Source organism: Montipora foliosa, chromosome 8 (genome assembly GCF_036669935.1).
Source record: "Montipora foliosa isolate CH-2021 chromosome 8, ASM3666993v2, whole genome shotgun sequence".
NCBI lineage: Eukaryota > Metazoa > Cnidaria > Anthozoa > Scleractinia > Acroporidae > Montipora > Montipora foliosa.
In genome coordinates this window covers 16,907,058-16,923,257 of record NC_090876.1, presented here as the reverse complement: position 1 = coordinate 16,923,257, position 16,200 = coordinate 16,907,058, and the positions used below count along the sequence as shown (strand labels likewise).

General features: G+C 40.4%; 1 protein-coding gene across 1 annotated transcript in view; it reads right to left on the bottom strand.

Moving 5' to 3' along the window:
- The window catches only part of LOC138012575 (uncharacterized), a 39,071-nt gene extending 23,706 nt beyond the window's left edge, over positions 1-15,365 (bottom strand). The window contains exons 1-24 of the mRNA XM_068859383.1: positions 15,243-15,365; positions 14,703-14,722; positions 13,803-14,131; positions 13,376-13,514; positions 12,795-13,123; positions 12,508-12,646; positions 11,912-12,240; positions 11,625-11,763; positions 11,029-11,357; positions 10,742-10,880; positions 10,146-10,474; positions 9,859-9,997; positions 9,263-9,591; positions 8,976-9,114; positions 8,380-8,708; positions 8,093-8,231; positions 7,497-7,825; positions 7,210-7,348; positions 6,614-6,942; positions 6,327-6,465; positions 5,731-6,059; positions 5,444-5,582; positions 4,848-5,176; positions 4,240-4,378 (exon numbers count right to left, since the gene is read on the bottom strand). Of these exons, the coding sequence (XP_068715484.1) occupies positions 4,240-4,378; positions 4,848-5,176; positions 5,444-5,582; positions 5,731-6,059; positions 6,327-6,465; positions 6,614-6,942; positions 7,210-7,348; positions 7,497-7,825; positions 8,093-8,231; positions 8,380-8,708; positions 8,976-9,114; positions 9,263-9,591; positions 9,859-9,997; positions 10,146-10,474; positions 10,742-10,880; positions 11,029-11,357; positions 11,625-11,763; positions 11,912-12,240; positions 12,508-12,646; positions 12,795-13,123; positions 13,376-13,514; positions 13,803-14,131; positions 14,703-14,722; positions 15,243-15,292 (5,218 nt within the window). The 5' untranslated portion in view covers positions 15,293-15,365. The remainder of the gene's footprint in view (positions 1-4,239; positions 4,379-4,847; positions 5,177-5,443; positions 5,583-5,730; positions 6,060-6,326; positions 6,466-6,613; positions 6,943-7,209; positions 7,349-7,496; positions 7,826-8,092; positions 8,232-8,379; positions 8,709-8,975; positions 9,115-9,262; positions 9,592-9,858; positions 9,998-10,145; positions 10,475-10,741; positions 10,881-11,028; positions 11,358-11,624; positions 11,764-11,911; positions 12,241-12,507; positions 12,647-12,794; positions 13,124-13,375; positions 13,515-13,802; positions 14,132-14,702; positions 14,723-15,242) is intronic.
- Between the last annotated feature and the right edge of the window lie 835 nt (positions 15,366-16,200).

Here is a 16,200-nt window from a genome sequence, read left to right as displayed (position 1 = left end):
GGTCATATTTTCCATTCATGACTGGAAAATAGCACAGGAATCTTTAAAGGTGCATGACGTGATCCTCACACTTATCTGGACAATTTAAGCAATTTTCATTCACTGACACCTAAAAAAATTCAGGTGGCTTTAACGGGATTCGAACTCATTACCTATGCAATAACGGTGCAATACTTTACCAAGTCAACTATAAAGCCACTCAGTTAGGAGGAGGTCCGTTTGTTGTTCAATTTATTTAAACGACTCCATTCGCAGGAATACATGAGCCGAACAAAATCACTTGCTCCCAACTGTGTGGCTATATATAATAATGCCTAGAACAACGTATGACATCCAGGAGAAAGATATAGCGGAGAAGCGCTTCTTTTATTTCTTTTTTAAGTAGGAAGAATCAATGGTAAGATTTTATAATCTTCTTCAACAGGATCAGCAAGAAATGAAATTCATTTATATCCTTTCCTTTGGCAACATTACCTTCTTCTCAATTCTAGTAAAAAAATAAATAAAAGATTAGTGTTATTATGGCTTCTCGACTCGTCCTCCTTTCCCCCTAAATTATGAACATTTAGAGTCCCTTTCGAATAGATTGCATTAAAGTGTCTAAACTATTCAGGTAGTAAGACAGCAAAGGGCATAGTTGTCTTCTGGAAATTAGAGCAATGATGACTTTCTTTACCAGCATTTTCATAGTTCGGGACATTTGGGATTAACTCATTTAAGTATACAGTTAATCGACAGAGCCACTGCGCCCCAAAGGACTTAATGAGGATGATGGTTTTTACGCCCAGAACCGAAAGACGCGTGTAGGCACGCGCAAAAGATGATTATAAGATCTATGGCATTTTCCGTTAGGTGTTTAAAATAATAGCCATTTAAAATCGGTAATCTGGAGACCCAAGTTCAATTCCTGGCTGAGCCACATTTCACTTAATTGCTTAGTTGTGCTGATTTCTGTTCCCAAATTAACCTTGTGTGTTGTATTTCTCAGAAATGCCTAATAAATAGCCATCCAAACGGGAATAGGCTGGTGATCCTAAGTAATTAAGGCAATCAGTTGCTAATATATCCCCTCCCTACCTTACTGTACTATAGCTCTTTGGCATTACAAAGCTTGTGCTTTCATGCTCAAATTGAGCACTTTACTAAGATGAGTCATGGCTGCTAGCAATTGCGCACACTCACTAGCTCGCTAATTTAAGCACTCTAGCATGGCTTGGATGTACCACATCTGTGGGCCATCTTGTGTGGCTTTATAGCTTAACCTCCATCCTAGACATCAGCACTGCAGACTTGTGGTGGACTAATTGGCTTTTTCTTTTTTTGTTGGACCCTGTCCTAAGTACCTGCCGGGAGGGAACGGCGTGGGTCCTACCCTAAATTATTTTCGGTATGTCAGCCTACGCCTGTATCTCCTCTGTGGTCTGATATTGTTGCGAATACGCCTGTGCCTCCCCCTGTTTCTGGAGCTGGTCAATCTGATTCGCCATCCCACATGGATACCAGTCCTGGCGGCTGTTATGCTGATAGAGTGACTCTTGGTGCTGTTGATTCTCGGCCAAAAGTTTCCAGTGTAGCTCCGCGTCGTAGGTCCTATCTGTCTTCTTTTGAAAGAGAACATTTTGATGTTTTGAATGTCATGCCTGATCGTCCTACTTCTGCATACTTCACACTCCCTGACAGCTCATTTACGACTAAGCAAATCTTTGATAGCTTGGTGAGAGATGGCTTTCCTCCGACGTCAGTCCGTTGTCTTCAGAGATCCCAGAATTGGTCAGTGGTCCTCACCTTCACGAAAGAGGAGATCCGAAACAAATTTCTGCAGCAGTAGTCTTTCTTTGTTGCAAACCAGCCCATGCAGCTCATCTTGCAGGCAGAGCCTTGTCTTATATTGTTGTGTATGACGCTCCTTTTGAGTTACCTGACTCGGCTTTGGCCTTCCGTTTGTCGAAGTATGGCACTGTTTACTCCCAGCGTCGCTGCACCGTCCAGGGCTTCCCCCAGGTCCAGAATGGTATCCGTACTCTTCGCATGTGTATCGACGGCCCCATCCCGTCATACCTTCCTTTTGGTAAGTACCTTCTTCGCGTCCAGTACGAAGGCCTGGTGAAAACCTGTAGAAGATGCAACGAGCCAGGTCATTTGGCCCAAGAGTGTCGTCAGATGCTCTGCTTTAACTGTGAAGTGATTGACCATCATGCCTGTGATTGTCCTGCTGGGGTTCGATGCTGTATTTGTAAAGAACCTGGCCACATGGCCATTGAGTGCCGCCACTCTTGGTATCGCCGCCCGCTTTCGCATCGTGATGTCGTTAATGCTGAGCCCCCGAGCCTGCCTGCTGCTGAACCCCTTCCCGGGGATGTGCCTCCCCCTACTCTAGATGCTGATAAAGCTGATTCAGGTGACGTAGATCTTGATAGCCGCCCAATGGAGAATGCAGAGGAAGATTCGGCAGGGTCTGAGGACGGTTCCCTGGAAGCTGAATTTGACTAGCCCTTGGCCTCGGCCCTTTCTTCTGAGCCTGCGCCTGACCGTTTATCTTCTCAAGGCCTCATCAAGGATGCCCCTCATGGTCAAGCTCCCGGAGTGCAGGAATTTCCCGTTTCTTCCCTGGCCGATACGAGTGTTGAAAGTGATGAATCTAAGCCTGAGAGTATTTCCACATCTGAACTGATCGATTCTAAAGCTATGCCTGATAATATGTCTCCTGTGTCTGAGCGGGCCCCTCGCCGAAGGAAGAGATCTCGACATGGCTCGTCCCAACGCGCCGCTTTGGGCAAGGCGTCTCGTCTGTCCGTAGTAAATGAGGATGCCCCCACTTAGTTTAGCCTTCTTAAAGTGCGCTACGATTAATGTTAGCGGTTTAAGCCAACGTAAGTTTTCCTTGGTCTCTGATTTCTTTCGTGCTTCGTGCTTAGACTTTTGTTTCATTCAAGAATCCTGTTCTGCGCTCCTTCTCCTCTTCGTGGACAAGGCCCCAGCTTCTGGACCCCTGCTGTCGGGAGGAGATGGGGGTGGGGGGGGGGGGGGATAGTTATCTTATGTTCTGATGTTTTTCGTAATAATGTTTCTGTTTGGCAGAAGGATCATAGTGGGCGCATTCTCAGCTTACTTGTTAAGTTTGACGATTGTAATCTTAATCTAGTTAACCTTTATGTGCCGATGATTCCGGCTGAGAGAAAGATTTTCGTTCAGTCGGCCCCGTCCTTTTTTCTTCCAAACTCCTGGCTCCTGATTGGGAGGGGGGGGGGGATGTGAATTGTTTTGACTCGGCGCTTGACAAATTGGGAAGGTCGGTTTCCCTCGACTCCGGCTTATCGCAGCTAAAATCTTGCTGTGTTATCCGCCGGTTATCGGATGCTGAGCGCGAATCATGCGAGGGTCTTCTTTATTTGAACGAGGCGTCCGAGGCCCCTCACCTCTCTAATAGGAACAAAACGCCCGATTCTGACGGCTTCACTGTTGAGTTTTATTCTGCGTTCTGGTCCCTCTTGGGAATCCTTTTAGCTGATATGTTTAATGAGTCTCTCGCCCACCGTGAACCGTGTGACTCTATGAAACCGAGTGTTACGCGTCTTGTTCATAAGAAAGATGATCGTAGAAATCTAAAAAACTGGCGCCCCATTTCGTTACTGAATGTGGATTATAAGATTTGTTCAAAAACCCTTCCCCTCCGTTTAAAAAAAGTGTTGGGGTCTGTTGTAGACCCTGATCAGACATGTTCTGTTCCAGGTAGATCTATTTCTTCTAATTTGGCTCTTCGTCGCGATACACTTGATTTTATTGAGAGAACCGGCGAGACAGGTATTCTCGTCTTTTTAGACCAGGGGAAAGCCTTAGATCGCAATAATCGGTCCTTTCTGACTAATCTTTTAGAGCACTTCGGTTTTGGGCCCTCCTTTTGTAGCTGGATTTTCACTTTGTATAACGGCGCTTATATGCGTATTCTAGTTAACGATTTCCTTTCCAAAACTGTTCCTTTGCTGCGGAGGGTCAGGCAGGGCGACGCCCTTTCCCCTATGCTTTATGTTGTCTGCGTTGAAGTTTTGCTCTGCCGAGGGCTGTAATGTCCAGTTTAAAGTCGGCCAGATTTCTTTATGTCCCGACGAGTAATATCTATTAAAAGTATCAGTTAAATCGGCAATAGGTATAGCTCAATTTTGCTCAATTCAGGGCATTATTTATGTGCAACAATATTCTCTTTAACCTAGTTGCCAGCAAATGCAAGAAATGAACGAGTACCTTTGCAACCAAAAACTTCTATTCTCATGGATATATGATTATGCCAAGCTGTCGGTCGAATGCGGATGTATTTTGCTCTGACTGCCTGCGATAGTTCATGGTAAACAACTGTGTTGCGGTCAGTGTTTGCAGCAAACTCCTAAGAACATAATAAGAAATAAACATTTGTATAAGAAGGCTAAAACAAAGAACAGTTTCATCCTGAAACAAGTTTCTTTGGTGAAAAGCATCAGGCCCTTAAAACACAAAAGAGAAAGTAAGCTTTATCCTTTTCAGGTTTGGTTCACCTTGGGGGCACCTTGGCCTGGCTCTTTGTAGTAATAAAAGTGAACGCCATTGTCACTGTACTGCAACTTGAACTTGGTGACCCACTGATCGGAATCAGCTCTTCCTTGGCTGGCTATTGCTGTCAATTTAGTGTTCTGACTGCCCAGATCAATCTGCAGCCACTGATTGATATCATTAGTGCGAATAAGAAATAAGAATCTGTATAAGAAGGCTGAAACAAAGAACAGTTTCATCCTGAAACATGTTTCTTTTCTTAAAAGATTTAGGCCCTTAAACTACAAGAGAGAAAGTAAACTTTATCCTTTTCAGTTTTGGTTCACCTTGGGGGCACCTTGGCCTGGTTCTTTGTAGTAATAAAAGTGGACGCCATTGTCACTGTACTGCAACTTAAACTTGGTGACCCACTGATCGAGATCAGCTCTTCCTTGGCTGGCTATTGCTGTCAATTTAGTGTTCTGACTGCCCAGATCAATCTGCAGCCACTGATTGATATCATTAGTGCGAGATGACCATGATGCTGCTTTGCCAGGAGCTCCTGGAAAGTGTAGTCTTGCCTGATGGGCAGCGTGATTAGGGTCCCACTGTGAAGAAGCTGTGATTTTGCTATCGGGAATGACATGACTTTCTATGCCAAGAGCATCGTGACATTCTGAAAAAAAGTAGTAATAAACGCTTAGTAAACGAAATTACAAGATAATATGCGTACCTGTTGTGGTACCCCATGGATTATATTTCTTAGAGATAAACTAATTTCTCAGGATTTCTTTAGTTATATTTCCCGACGTGGAATATCTATTAAAAGTGTCAGTTAAAACGGCAATAAGTATAGTTCAATTTTGCTCAATTTACGGCATTATTTATGCAACAATATTCTCTTTAACATAGTTGCCACAAAATACAAGAAATGAACCAGTACCTTTGCAACCAAAAACTTCTATTCTCATGGATATATGATTATGCCAAGCTGTCGGTCGAATGCGGATGTATTTTGCTCTGACTGCCTGGGATAGTTCATGGTAAACAACTGTGTTGCGGTCAGTGTTTGCGGCAAACTCCTAATAACATATTAAAAAATAAACATTTGTATAAGAAGGCTGAAACAAAGAACAGTTTCATCCTGAAGCAAGTTTCTTTTCTGAAAAGCATCAGGCCTTTAAAAAACAAAAGAGAAAGTAAACTTTATCCTTTTCAGTTTTGGTTTACCTTGGGTGCACTTTGGCCTGGTTCTTTGTAGTAATAAAAGTGGACGCCATTGTCACTGTACTGCAACTTGAACTTGTTGACCCACTGATCGAGATCAGCTCTTCCTTGGCTGGCTATTGCTGTCAATTTAGTGTTCTGAATGCCCAGATCAATCTGCAGCCACTGATTGATATCATTAGTGCGAGATGACCATGATGCTGCTTTGCCAGGAGCTCCTGAAAAGTGTAGTCTTGCCTGATGGGCAGCGTGATTAGGGTCCCACTGTGAAGATGCTGTGATTTTGCTATCGGGAATGACATGACTTTCTATGCCAAGAGCATCGTGACATTCTGAAAAAAAGTAGTAATAAACGCTTAGTAAACGAAATTACAAGACAATATGCGTACATGTTGTGGTACCCCATGGATTATATTTGTTAGAGATAAACTAATTTCTCAGGATTTCTTTAGTTATATGTCCCGACGTGGAATATCTATTAAAAGTAGCAGTTGAAACGGCAATATGTATACTTCAATTTTGCTCAATTTATGGCATTATTTATGCAACAATATTCTCTTTACCACAGTTTCCACAAAATGCGAAAAATGAAGGAGTACCTTTGCAACCAAAAACTTCTATTCTCATGGATATATGATTATGCCAAGCTGTCGGTCGAATGCGGATGTATTTTGCTCTGACTGCCTGGGATAGTTCATGGTAAACAACTGTGTTGCGGTCAGTGTTTGCAGCAAACTCCTAAGAACATAATAAGAAATAAAAATTTGTATAACAAGGCTGAAACAAAGAACAGCTTCATCCTGAAACATGTTTCTTTTCTTAAAAGATTCAGGCCCTTAAACTACAAAAGAGAAAGTAAACTTTATCCTTTTCAGTTTTGGTTCACCTTGGGGGCACCTTGGCCTGGTTCTTTGTAGTAATAAAAGTGGACGCCATTGTTACTGTACTGCAACTTAAACTTGGTGACCCACTGATCGAGGTCAGCTCTTCCTTGGCTGGCTAATGCTGTCAATTTAGTGTTCTGAATGCCCAGATCAATCTGCAGCCACTGATTGATATCATTAGTGCGAGATGACCATGATGCTGCTTTGCCAGGAGCTCCTGGAAAGTGTAGTCTTGCCTGATGGGCAGCGTGATTAGGGTCCCACTGTGAAGAAGCTGTGATTTTGCTATCGGGAATGACATGACTTTCTATGCCAAGAGCATCGTTACATTCTGAAAATAAGTAGTAACAAACGCTTAATAAACGGAGTTACAAGACAATATGCGTACCCGTTGTGTTACGCCATGGATTATATTTCTTAGAGATAAACTAATTTCTCAGGATTTCTTTAGTTATGTTTCCCGACGTGGAATATCTATTAAAAGTGTCAGTTAAAACGGCAATAAGTATAGTTCAATTTTGCTCAATTTACGGCATTACTTATGCAACAATATTCTCTTTAACATAGTTGCCACAAAATACAAGAAATGAACCAGTACCTTTGCAACCAAAAACTTCTATTCTCATGGATATATGATTATGCCAAGCTGTCGGTCGAATGCGGATGTATTTTGCTCTGACTGCCTGGGATAGTTCATGGTAAACAACTGTGTTGCGGTCAGTGTTTGCAGCAAACTCCTAAGAACATAATAGGAAATAAGCATTTGTATAAGAAGGCTGAAACAAAGAACAGTTTCATCCTGAAGCAAGTTTCTTTTCTGAAAAGCATCAGGCCTTTAAAGAACAAAAGAGAAAGTAAACTTTATCCCTTTCAGTTTTGGTTTACCTTGGGTGCACTTTGGCCTGGTTCTTTGTAGTAATAAAAGTGGACGCCATTGTCACTGTACTGCAACTTAAACTTGGTGACCCACTGATCGAGATCAGCTCTTCCTTGGCTGGCTATTGCTGTCAATTTAGTGTTCTGACTGCCCAGATCAATCTGCAGCCACTGATTGATATCATTAGTGCGAGATGACCATGATGCTGCTTTGCCAGGAGCTCCTGAAAAGTGTAGTCTTGCCTGATGGGCAGCGTGATTAGGGTCCCACTGTGAAGAAGCTGTGATTTTGCTATCGGGAATGACATGACTTTCTATGCCAAGAGCATCGTGACATTCTGAAAATAAGTAGTAATAAACGCTTAGTAAACGAAATTACAAGACAATATGCGTACATGTTGTGGTACCCCATGGATTATATTTGTTAGAGATAAACTAATTTCTCAGGATTTCTTTAGTTATATGTCCCGACGTGGAATATCTATTAAAAGTAGCAGTTGAAACGGCAATATGTATAGTTCAATTTTGCTCAATTTATGGCATTATTTATGCAACAATATTCTCTTTACCACAGTTTCCACAAAATGCGAAAAATGAAGGAGTACCTTTGCAACCAAAAACTTCTATTCTCATGGATATATGATTATGCCAAGCTGTCGGTCGAATGCGGATGTATTTTGCTCTGACTGCCTGGGATAGTTCATGGTAAACAACTGTGTTGCGGTCAGTGTTTGCAGCAAACTCCTAAGAACATAATAAGAAATAAAAATTTGTATAACAAGGCTGAAACAAAGAACAGCTTCATCCTGAAACATGTTTCTTTTCTTAAAAGATTCAGGCCCTTAAACTACAAAAGAGAAAGTAAACTTTATCCTTTTCAGTTTTGGTTCACCTTGGGGGCACCTTGGCCTGGTTCTTTGTAGTAATAAAAGTGGACGCCATTGTTACTGTACTGCAACTTAAACTTGGTGACCCACTGATCGAGGTCAGCTCTTCCTTGGCTGGCTAATGCTGTCAATTTAGTGTTCTGAATGCCCAGATCAATCTGCAGCCACTGATTGATATCATTAGTGCGAGATGACCATGATGCTGCTTTGCCAGGAGCTCCTGGAAAGTGTAGTCTTGCCTGATGGGCAGCGTGATTAGGGTCCCACTGTGAAGAAGCTGTGATTTTGCTATCGGGAATGACATGACTTTCTATGCCAAGAGCATCGTTACATTCTGAAAATAAGTAGTAACAAACGCTTAATAAACGGAGTTACAAGACAATATGCGTACCCGTTGTGTTCCGCCATGGATTATATTTCTTAGAGATAAACTAATTTCTCAGGATTTCTTTAGTTATATTTCCCGACGTGGAATATCTATTAAAAGTGTCAGTTAAAACGGCAATAAGTATAGTTCAATTTTGCTCAATTTACGGCATTACTTATGCAACAATATTCTCTTTAACATAGTTGCCACAAAATGCAAGAAATGAACCAGTACCTTTGCAACCAAAAACTTCTATTCTCATGGATATATGATTATGCCAAGCTGTCGGTCGAATGCGGATGTATTTTGCTCTGACTGCCTGGGATAGTTCATGGTAAACAACTGTGTTGCGGTCAGTGTTTGCAGCAAACTCCTATGAACATAATAGGAAATAAGTATTTGTATAAGAAGGCTGAAACAAAGAACAGTTTCATCCTGAAGCAAGTTTCTTTTCTGAAAAGCATCAGGCCTTTAAAGAACAAAAGAGAAAGTAAACTTTATCCCTTTCAGTTTTGGTTTACCTTGGGTGCACTTTGGCCTGGTTCTTTGTAGTAATAAAAGTGGACGCCATTGTCACTGTACTGCAACTTAAACTTGGTGACCCACTGATCGAGATCAGCTCTTCCTTGGCTGGCTATTGCTGTCAATTTAGTGTTCTGACTGCCCAGATCAATCTGCAGCCACTGATTGATATCATTAGTGCGAGATGACCATGATGCTGCTTTGCCAGGAGCTCCTGAAAAGTGTAGTCTTGCCTGATGGGCAGCGTGATTAGGGTCCCACTGTGAAGAAGCTGTGATTTTGCTATCGGGAATGACATGACTTTCTATGCCAAAAGCATCGTGACATTCTGAAAAAAAGTAGTAATAAACGCTTAGTAAACGAAATTACAAGACAATATGCGTACCTGTTGTGGTACCCCATGGATTATATTTGTTAGAGATAAACTAATTTCTCAGGATTTCTTTAGTTATATTTCCCGACGTGGAATATCTATTAAAAGTGTCAGTTAAAACGGCAATAAGTATAGTTCAATTTTGCTCAATTTACGGCATTATTTATGCAACAATATTCTCTTTAACATAGTTGCCACAAAATACAAGAAATGAACCAGTACCTTTGCAACCAAAAACTTCTATTCTCATGGATATATGATTATGCCAAGCTGTCGGTCGAATGCGGATGTATTTTGCTCTGACTGCCTGGGATAGTTCATGGTAAACAACTGTGTTGCGGTCAGTGTTTGCGGCAAACTCCTAATAACATATTAAAAAATAAACATTTGTATAAGAAGGCTGAAACAAAGAACAGTTTCATCCTGAAGCAAGTTTCTTTTCTGAAAAGCATCAGGCCTTTAAAAAACAAAAGAGAAAGTAAACTTTATCCTTTTCAGTTTTGGTTTACCTTGGGTGCACTTTGGCCTGGTTCTTTGTAGTAATAAAAGTGGACGCCATTGTCACTGTACTGCAACTTGAACTTGGTGACCCACTGATCGAGATCAGCTCTTCCTTGGCTGGCTATTGCTGTCAATTTAGTGTTCTGAATGCCCAGATCAATCTGCAGCCACTGATTGATATCATTAGTGCGAGATGACCATGATGCTGCTTTGCCAGGAGCTCCTGAAAAGTGTAGTCTTGCCTGATGGGCAGCGTGATTAGGGTCCCACTGTGAAGAAGCTGTGATTTTGCTATCGGGAATGACATGACTTTCTATGCCAAGAGCATCGTGACATTCTGAAAAAAAGTAGTAATAAACGCTTAGTAAACGAAATTACAAGACAATATGCGTACATGTTGTGGTACCCCATGGATTATATTTGTTAGAGATAAACTAATTTCTCAGGATTTCTTTAGTTATATTTCCCGACGTGGAATATCTATTAAAAGTAGCAGTTGAAACGGCAATATGTATAGTTCAATTTTGCTCAATTTATGGCATTATTTATGCAACAATATTCTCTTTACCACAGTTTCCACAAAATGCGAAAAATGAAGGAGTACCTTTGCAACCAAAAACTTCTATTCTCATGGATATATGATTATGCCAAGCTGTCGGTCGAATGCGGATGTATTTTGCTCTGACTGCCTGGGATAGTTCATGGTAAACAACTGTGTTGCGGTCAGTGTTTGCAGCAAACTCCTAAGAACATAATAAGAAATAAAAATTTGTATAACAAGGCGGAAACAAAGAACAGCTTCATCCTGAAACATGTTTCTTTTCTTAAAAGATTCAGGCCCTTAAACTACAAAAGAGAAAGTAAACTTTATCCTTTTCAGTTTTGGTTCACCTTGGGGGCACCTTGGCCTGGTTCTTTGTAGTAATAAAAGTTGACGCCATTGTTACTGTACTGCAACTTGAACTTGGTGACCCAATGATCGAGGTCAGCTCTTCCTTGGCTGGCTAATGCTGTCAATTTAGTGTTCTGAATGCCCAGATCAATCTGCAGCCACTGATTGATATCATTAGTGCGAGATGACCATGATGCTGCTTTGCCAGGAGCTCCTGGAAAGTGAAGTCTTGCCTGATGGGCAGCGTGATTAGGGTCCCACTGTGAAGAAGCTGTGAGTTTGCTATCGGGAATGACATGACTTTCTATGCCAAGAGCATCGTTACATTCTGAAAATAAGTAGTAACAAACGCTTAATAAACGGAGTTACAAGATTATATGCGTACCCGTTGTGTTACGCCATGGATTATATTTCTTAGAGATAAACTAATTTCTCAGGATTTCTTTAGTTATATTTCCCGACGTGGAATATCTATTAAAAGTGTCAGTTAAAACGGCAATAAGTATAGTTCAATTTTGCTCAATTTACGGCATTACTTATGCAACAATATTCTCTTTAACATAGTTGCCACAAAATGCAAGAAATGAACCAGTACCTTTGCAACCAAAAACTTCTATTCTCATGGATATATGATTATGCCAAGCTGTCGGTCGAATGCGGATGTATTTTGCTCTGACTGCCTGGGATAGTTCATGGTAAACAACTGTGTTGCGGTCAGTGTTTGCAGCAAACTCCTAATAACATATTAAGAAATAAACATTTGTATAAGAAGGCTGAAAAAAAGAACAGTTTCATCCTGAAGCAAGTTTCTTTTCTGAAAAGCATCAGGCCTTTAAAAAACAAAAGAGAAAGTAAACTTTATCCCTTTCAGTTTTGGTTCACCTTGGGTGCACCATGGCCTGGTTCTTTGTAGTAATAAAAGTGGACGCCATTGTCACTGTACTGCAACTTGAACTTGGTGACCCACTGATCGAGGTCAGCTCTTCCTTGGCTGGCTATTGCTGTCAATTTAGTGTTCTGACTGCCCAGATTAATCTGCAGCCACTGATTGATATCATTAGTGCGAGATGACCATGATGCTGCTTTGCCAGGAGCTCCTGGAAAGTGTAGTCTTGCCTGATGGGCAGCGTGATTATGGTCCCACTGTGAAGAAGCTGTGAGTTTGCTATCGGGAATGACATGACTTTCTATGCCAAGAGCATCGTTACATTCTGAAAATAAGTAGTAACAAACGCTTAATAAACGGAATTACAAGAGAATATGCGTACCCGTTGTGTTACGCCATGGATTATATTTCTTAGAGATAAACTAATTTCTCAGGATTTCTTTAGTTATAATTCCCGACGTGGAATATCTATTAAAAGTGTCAGTTAAAACGGCAATAAGTATAGTTCAATTTTGCTCAATTTACGGCATTATTTATGCAACAATATTCTCTTTAACATAGTTGCCACAAAATGCAAGAAATGAAGCAGTACCTTTGCAACCAAAAATTTCTATTCTCATGGATATATGATTATGCCAAGCTGTCGGTCGAATGCGGATGTATTTTGCTCTGACTGCCTGGGATAGTTCATGGTAAACAACTGTGTTGCGGTCAGTGTTTGCAGCAAACTCCTAATAACATATTAAGAAATAAGCATTTGTATAAAAAGGCTGAAACAAAGAACAGCTTCATCCTGAAGCAAGTTTCTTTTCTGAAAAGCATCAGGCCTTTAAAAAACAAAAGAGAAAGTAAACTTTATCCTTTTCAGTTTTGGTTTACCTTGGGTGCACTTTGGCCTGGTTCTTTGTAGTAATAAAAGTGGACGCCATTGTCACTGTACTGCAACTTGAACTTGGTGACCCACTGATCGAGATCAGCTCTTCCTTGGCTGGCTATTGCTGTCAATTTAGTGTTCTGACTGCCCAGATCAATCTGCAGCCACTGATTGATATCATTAGTGCGAGATGACCATGATGCTGCTTTGCCAGGAGCTCCTGGAAAGTGTAGTCTTGCCTGATGGGCAGCGTGATTAGGGTCCCACTGTGAAGAAGCTGTGATTTTGCTATCAGGTAGTGCATGATTTTTCATACCAAGTGCGTTTTTGCATTCTGAAAATAAGGAGCATTCAATTTTAATTAAGGGACGTTGAGCGCCTTTTTTTCTGTTGCAACTATCCTTCTTGAAGTCGATTTTCTTTTTTTCAGGTATATCGCATTTAATGGCCGTAAGTGAAACATGTATTGACACATGTATTCTTTTGAGTTCGCAAAGAGGACATTTGAAATTTGTTGAGGTCTTTTGATGTTGGTAATCTATTCTTAAAGTAACAATCTTTTTTGAAAATAAAAACGATCCAGCACCTTTGCAGCCAAAAATTTCTAGTCTCATGGATATATGAGCGTGCCAAGCTGTCGGTCGAATGCGGATGTATTTTGCTGTGACTGCCTGGGGTAGTTGATGGTAAGCAACTGTGTTGCGGTCTGTGTTCGCAGAAAATTCCTGAAAAAGGATTATAATTGAATATGCGTATTAGTAACTTTGCAATACTCTAAAAAAACTATTTCATGCTGAAACAAGTTTTTTTGCCGTTCGCCATTTGCACAATTAGGGGGGGGGGGGGGGGAGGTGGGGATGGTTTTATCTTGAATGATAAGAAATAATAATGGGTATCAGTAAGATTGAAACGGAGAGCGCTTTCATCGTAAACCAAATTTCTTTGCTTAAAAGCATCGGGCCTTTAAAACACGAAAAACAAAGTTGGCTTTATCCTTTTCAGTTTTGGTTCACCTTGGGGGCACCTTGGCCTGGCTCTTTGTAGTAATAAAAGTGGACGCCATTGTCACTGTACTGCAACTTGAACTTGGTGACCCACTGATCGAGGTCAGCTCTTCCTTGGCTGGCTATTGCTGTCAATTTAGTGTTCTGACTGCCCAGATCAATCTGCAGCCACTGATGGATATCATTAGTGCGAGATGACCATGATGCTGCTTTGCCAGGAGCTCCTGGAAAGTGTAGTCTTGCTTGATGGGCAGCATGATTTGGGTCCCACTGTGAGGAAGCAGTGATTTTGCTATCAGGAATTGCGCGACTTTTCATGCCAAGGGCATCGTCACACCCTGGAAAAAAGCAAGTTTAATTTATTTGGAAAGTTTTAAGACGCATTAGTTTAAGCAGGTAGCAATAGCTTTGATATTGATATTAAGTGTCTTTTAGCGCACAATCTGTTGGCCAATGAAATATCTTGTTGGGTTGGCATGGAGGAAATGGCAGGCCCATTACGAGGCCAATGTTTATTACTACTATAGTATGCAATTCGGGAATGGCTTGGTGCTTTCTTTCAAGCAGCAGCAACCCACGAAACATTTTAAAACTTAAGTTTGGCAATTATAACAACTGCAGTGAAACAGAGTTGTAAATCTCTGGAATGAAATCCAGTCATTTGCTTTTTTTTTTTCTAAACAAGTGCCACGGTATTTTGGAGGGAATTTTTTTTAAAGTTTCGTTTGATTGTTTCCGATGCAAACGAATATGATTTTCGTTTACCATTTAGGATATTCATTTTAATTGTGTGTTTAGTTCAATAAAGTTAGGTCAACACAATTCGCCATTTGATTAGGAGGTATCTAATATTTGACGAGCGAAAAGAAATAAACAAAGGCGCTATGCTTCTCAACATGTTGAACAAACCTTTAGCGTCCACCCTGTTCCTAGAACACGAAAAGAGCGAAATAACACATTAATGGTTTATTGTTCTTAAGCTAGTGTTGTGTGATCTAGATCTGAATTCTTCGGAAAGAAAGGTGGCCTGCTGTAACCAGGAATCAGAACTGATTTTGACATATCGGATGGGCCCTATTAGCAATATAAATCTGCGACAGCGAAGCATGTACAAGCGAATCCTTGTATTTTAGCTGAGTAACATCTCCGGCAATAATGATTTTATAATTCGGATCCACAGTCATTAAATGCTCACAAGAAGCTGTCAGAATGTTGTTTCTGGCTGTGTAACTGATTTAAAAGGATATTGTTTCGCTTTAAACTGATTCAATGTGCATATAACTTAAAATACGCGAATGGGATTCTCTGGATGATGCTAATGGCACCGTATGTCCAGTGAAGAAAATTTTTCAGCTAAATATTGCATAATATGTGAATTTTTCATTTATACCTTTAACTTTGTCGTCTTACACTGAAGAGCATTTAAAACCTGGAAATCGAACTTCATACCTTAAAATCACCAGAAGTATAACAATGTGGCTGAAAATTCGAAAGTCCATGAAATTCACCGTCAGTCTTACGAATGTAGAAGCTCTTGCGAATGTAGAAGCAAGAGTGAGCACTGATCTACGTGCCGTTCATTATATGCTTGTTTTCATTTGATTTTATGTACATAATCTAGCACCTGGTTTTAACATATAATATAACTCGTTTGTAAACTAATAATCTTAAAAATCGCAAAATAAATTGATTCTTATTAAAGTGATACGGTAACCCAATTTTGTTCATAAAGTGTTGACGAAAAGACCATTTAGATGGTAAATAGACAAAAAGCATAAATGGCAATAGTGATTAGATCACTCGATATTAATTATCATTATCATTAATGGGCAAGTCATATCAAAACGTTTTTAAAAGTTTCTGAGAATCTTTCCGTTTCAATGAAGCCTTTAAGAGGAATAAAAGGTAAATGCTTGCTAACTGGAATCATCTCGGAACGCAATGCTGAGTACACGTTCATTATATGCTTGTGTTAGTTTGATTTTATGTATATAATCCAGCACCCTAACTCTGTTTAACATAAACATACAATATATCTCGTTTGTAAACTAATAATCTTAAAAATTGCAAAATAAAGTGATTCTTATTAAAGTGATACGGTAACCCAATTTTGTTCATAAAGTGTTGACGAAAAGACCATTTAGATGGTAAATAGACAAAAAGCATAACTGGTAAGAGTAATTAGATCACTCGATATTAATTATTACGATTATCATTAATGGGCAAGTCATATCAAAACATTTTTAAAAGTTTCTGAGAATCTTTCCTTTTCAATGAAGCCTTTAAAAAAGGATAAAAGGTGAATGCGTGCTAACCGGAATCATCTTGGAACGCAATCCTGAGTACACTTGAGACTTGCGTTGACTCGCACACTCATAATTAGCAAGGTGTCGATTGTTTGAAGCTT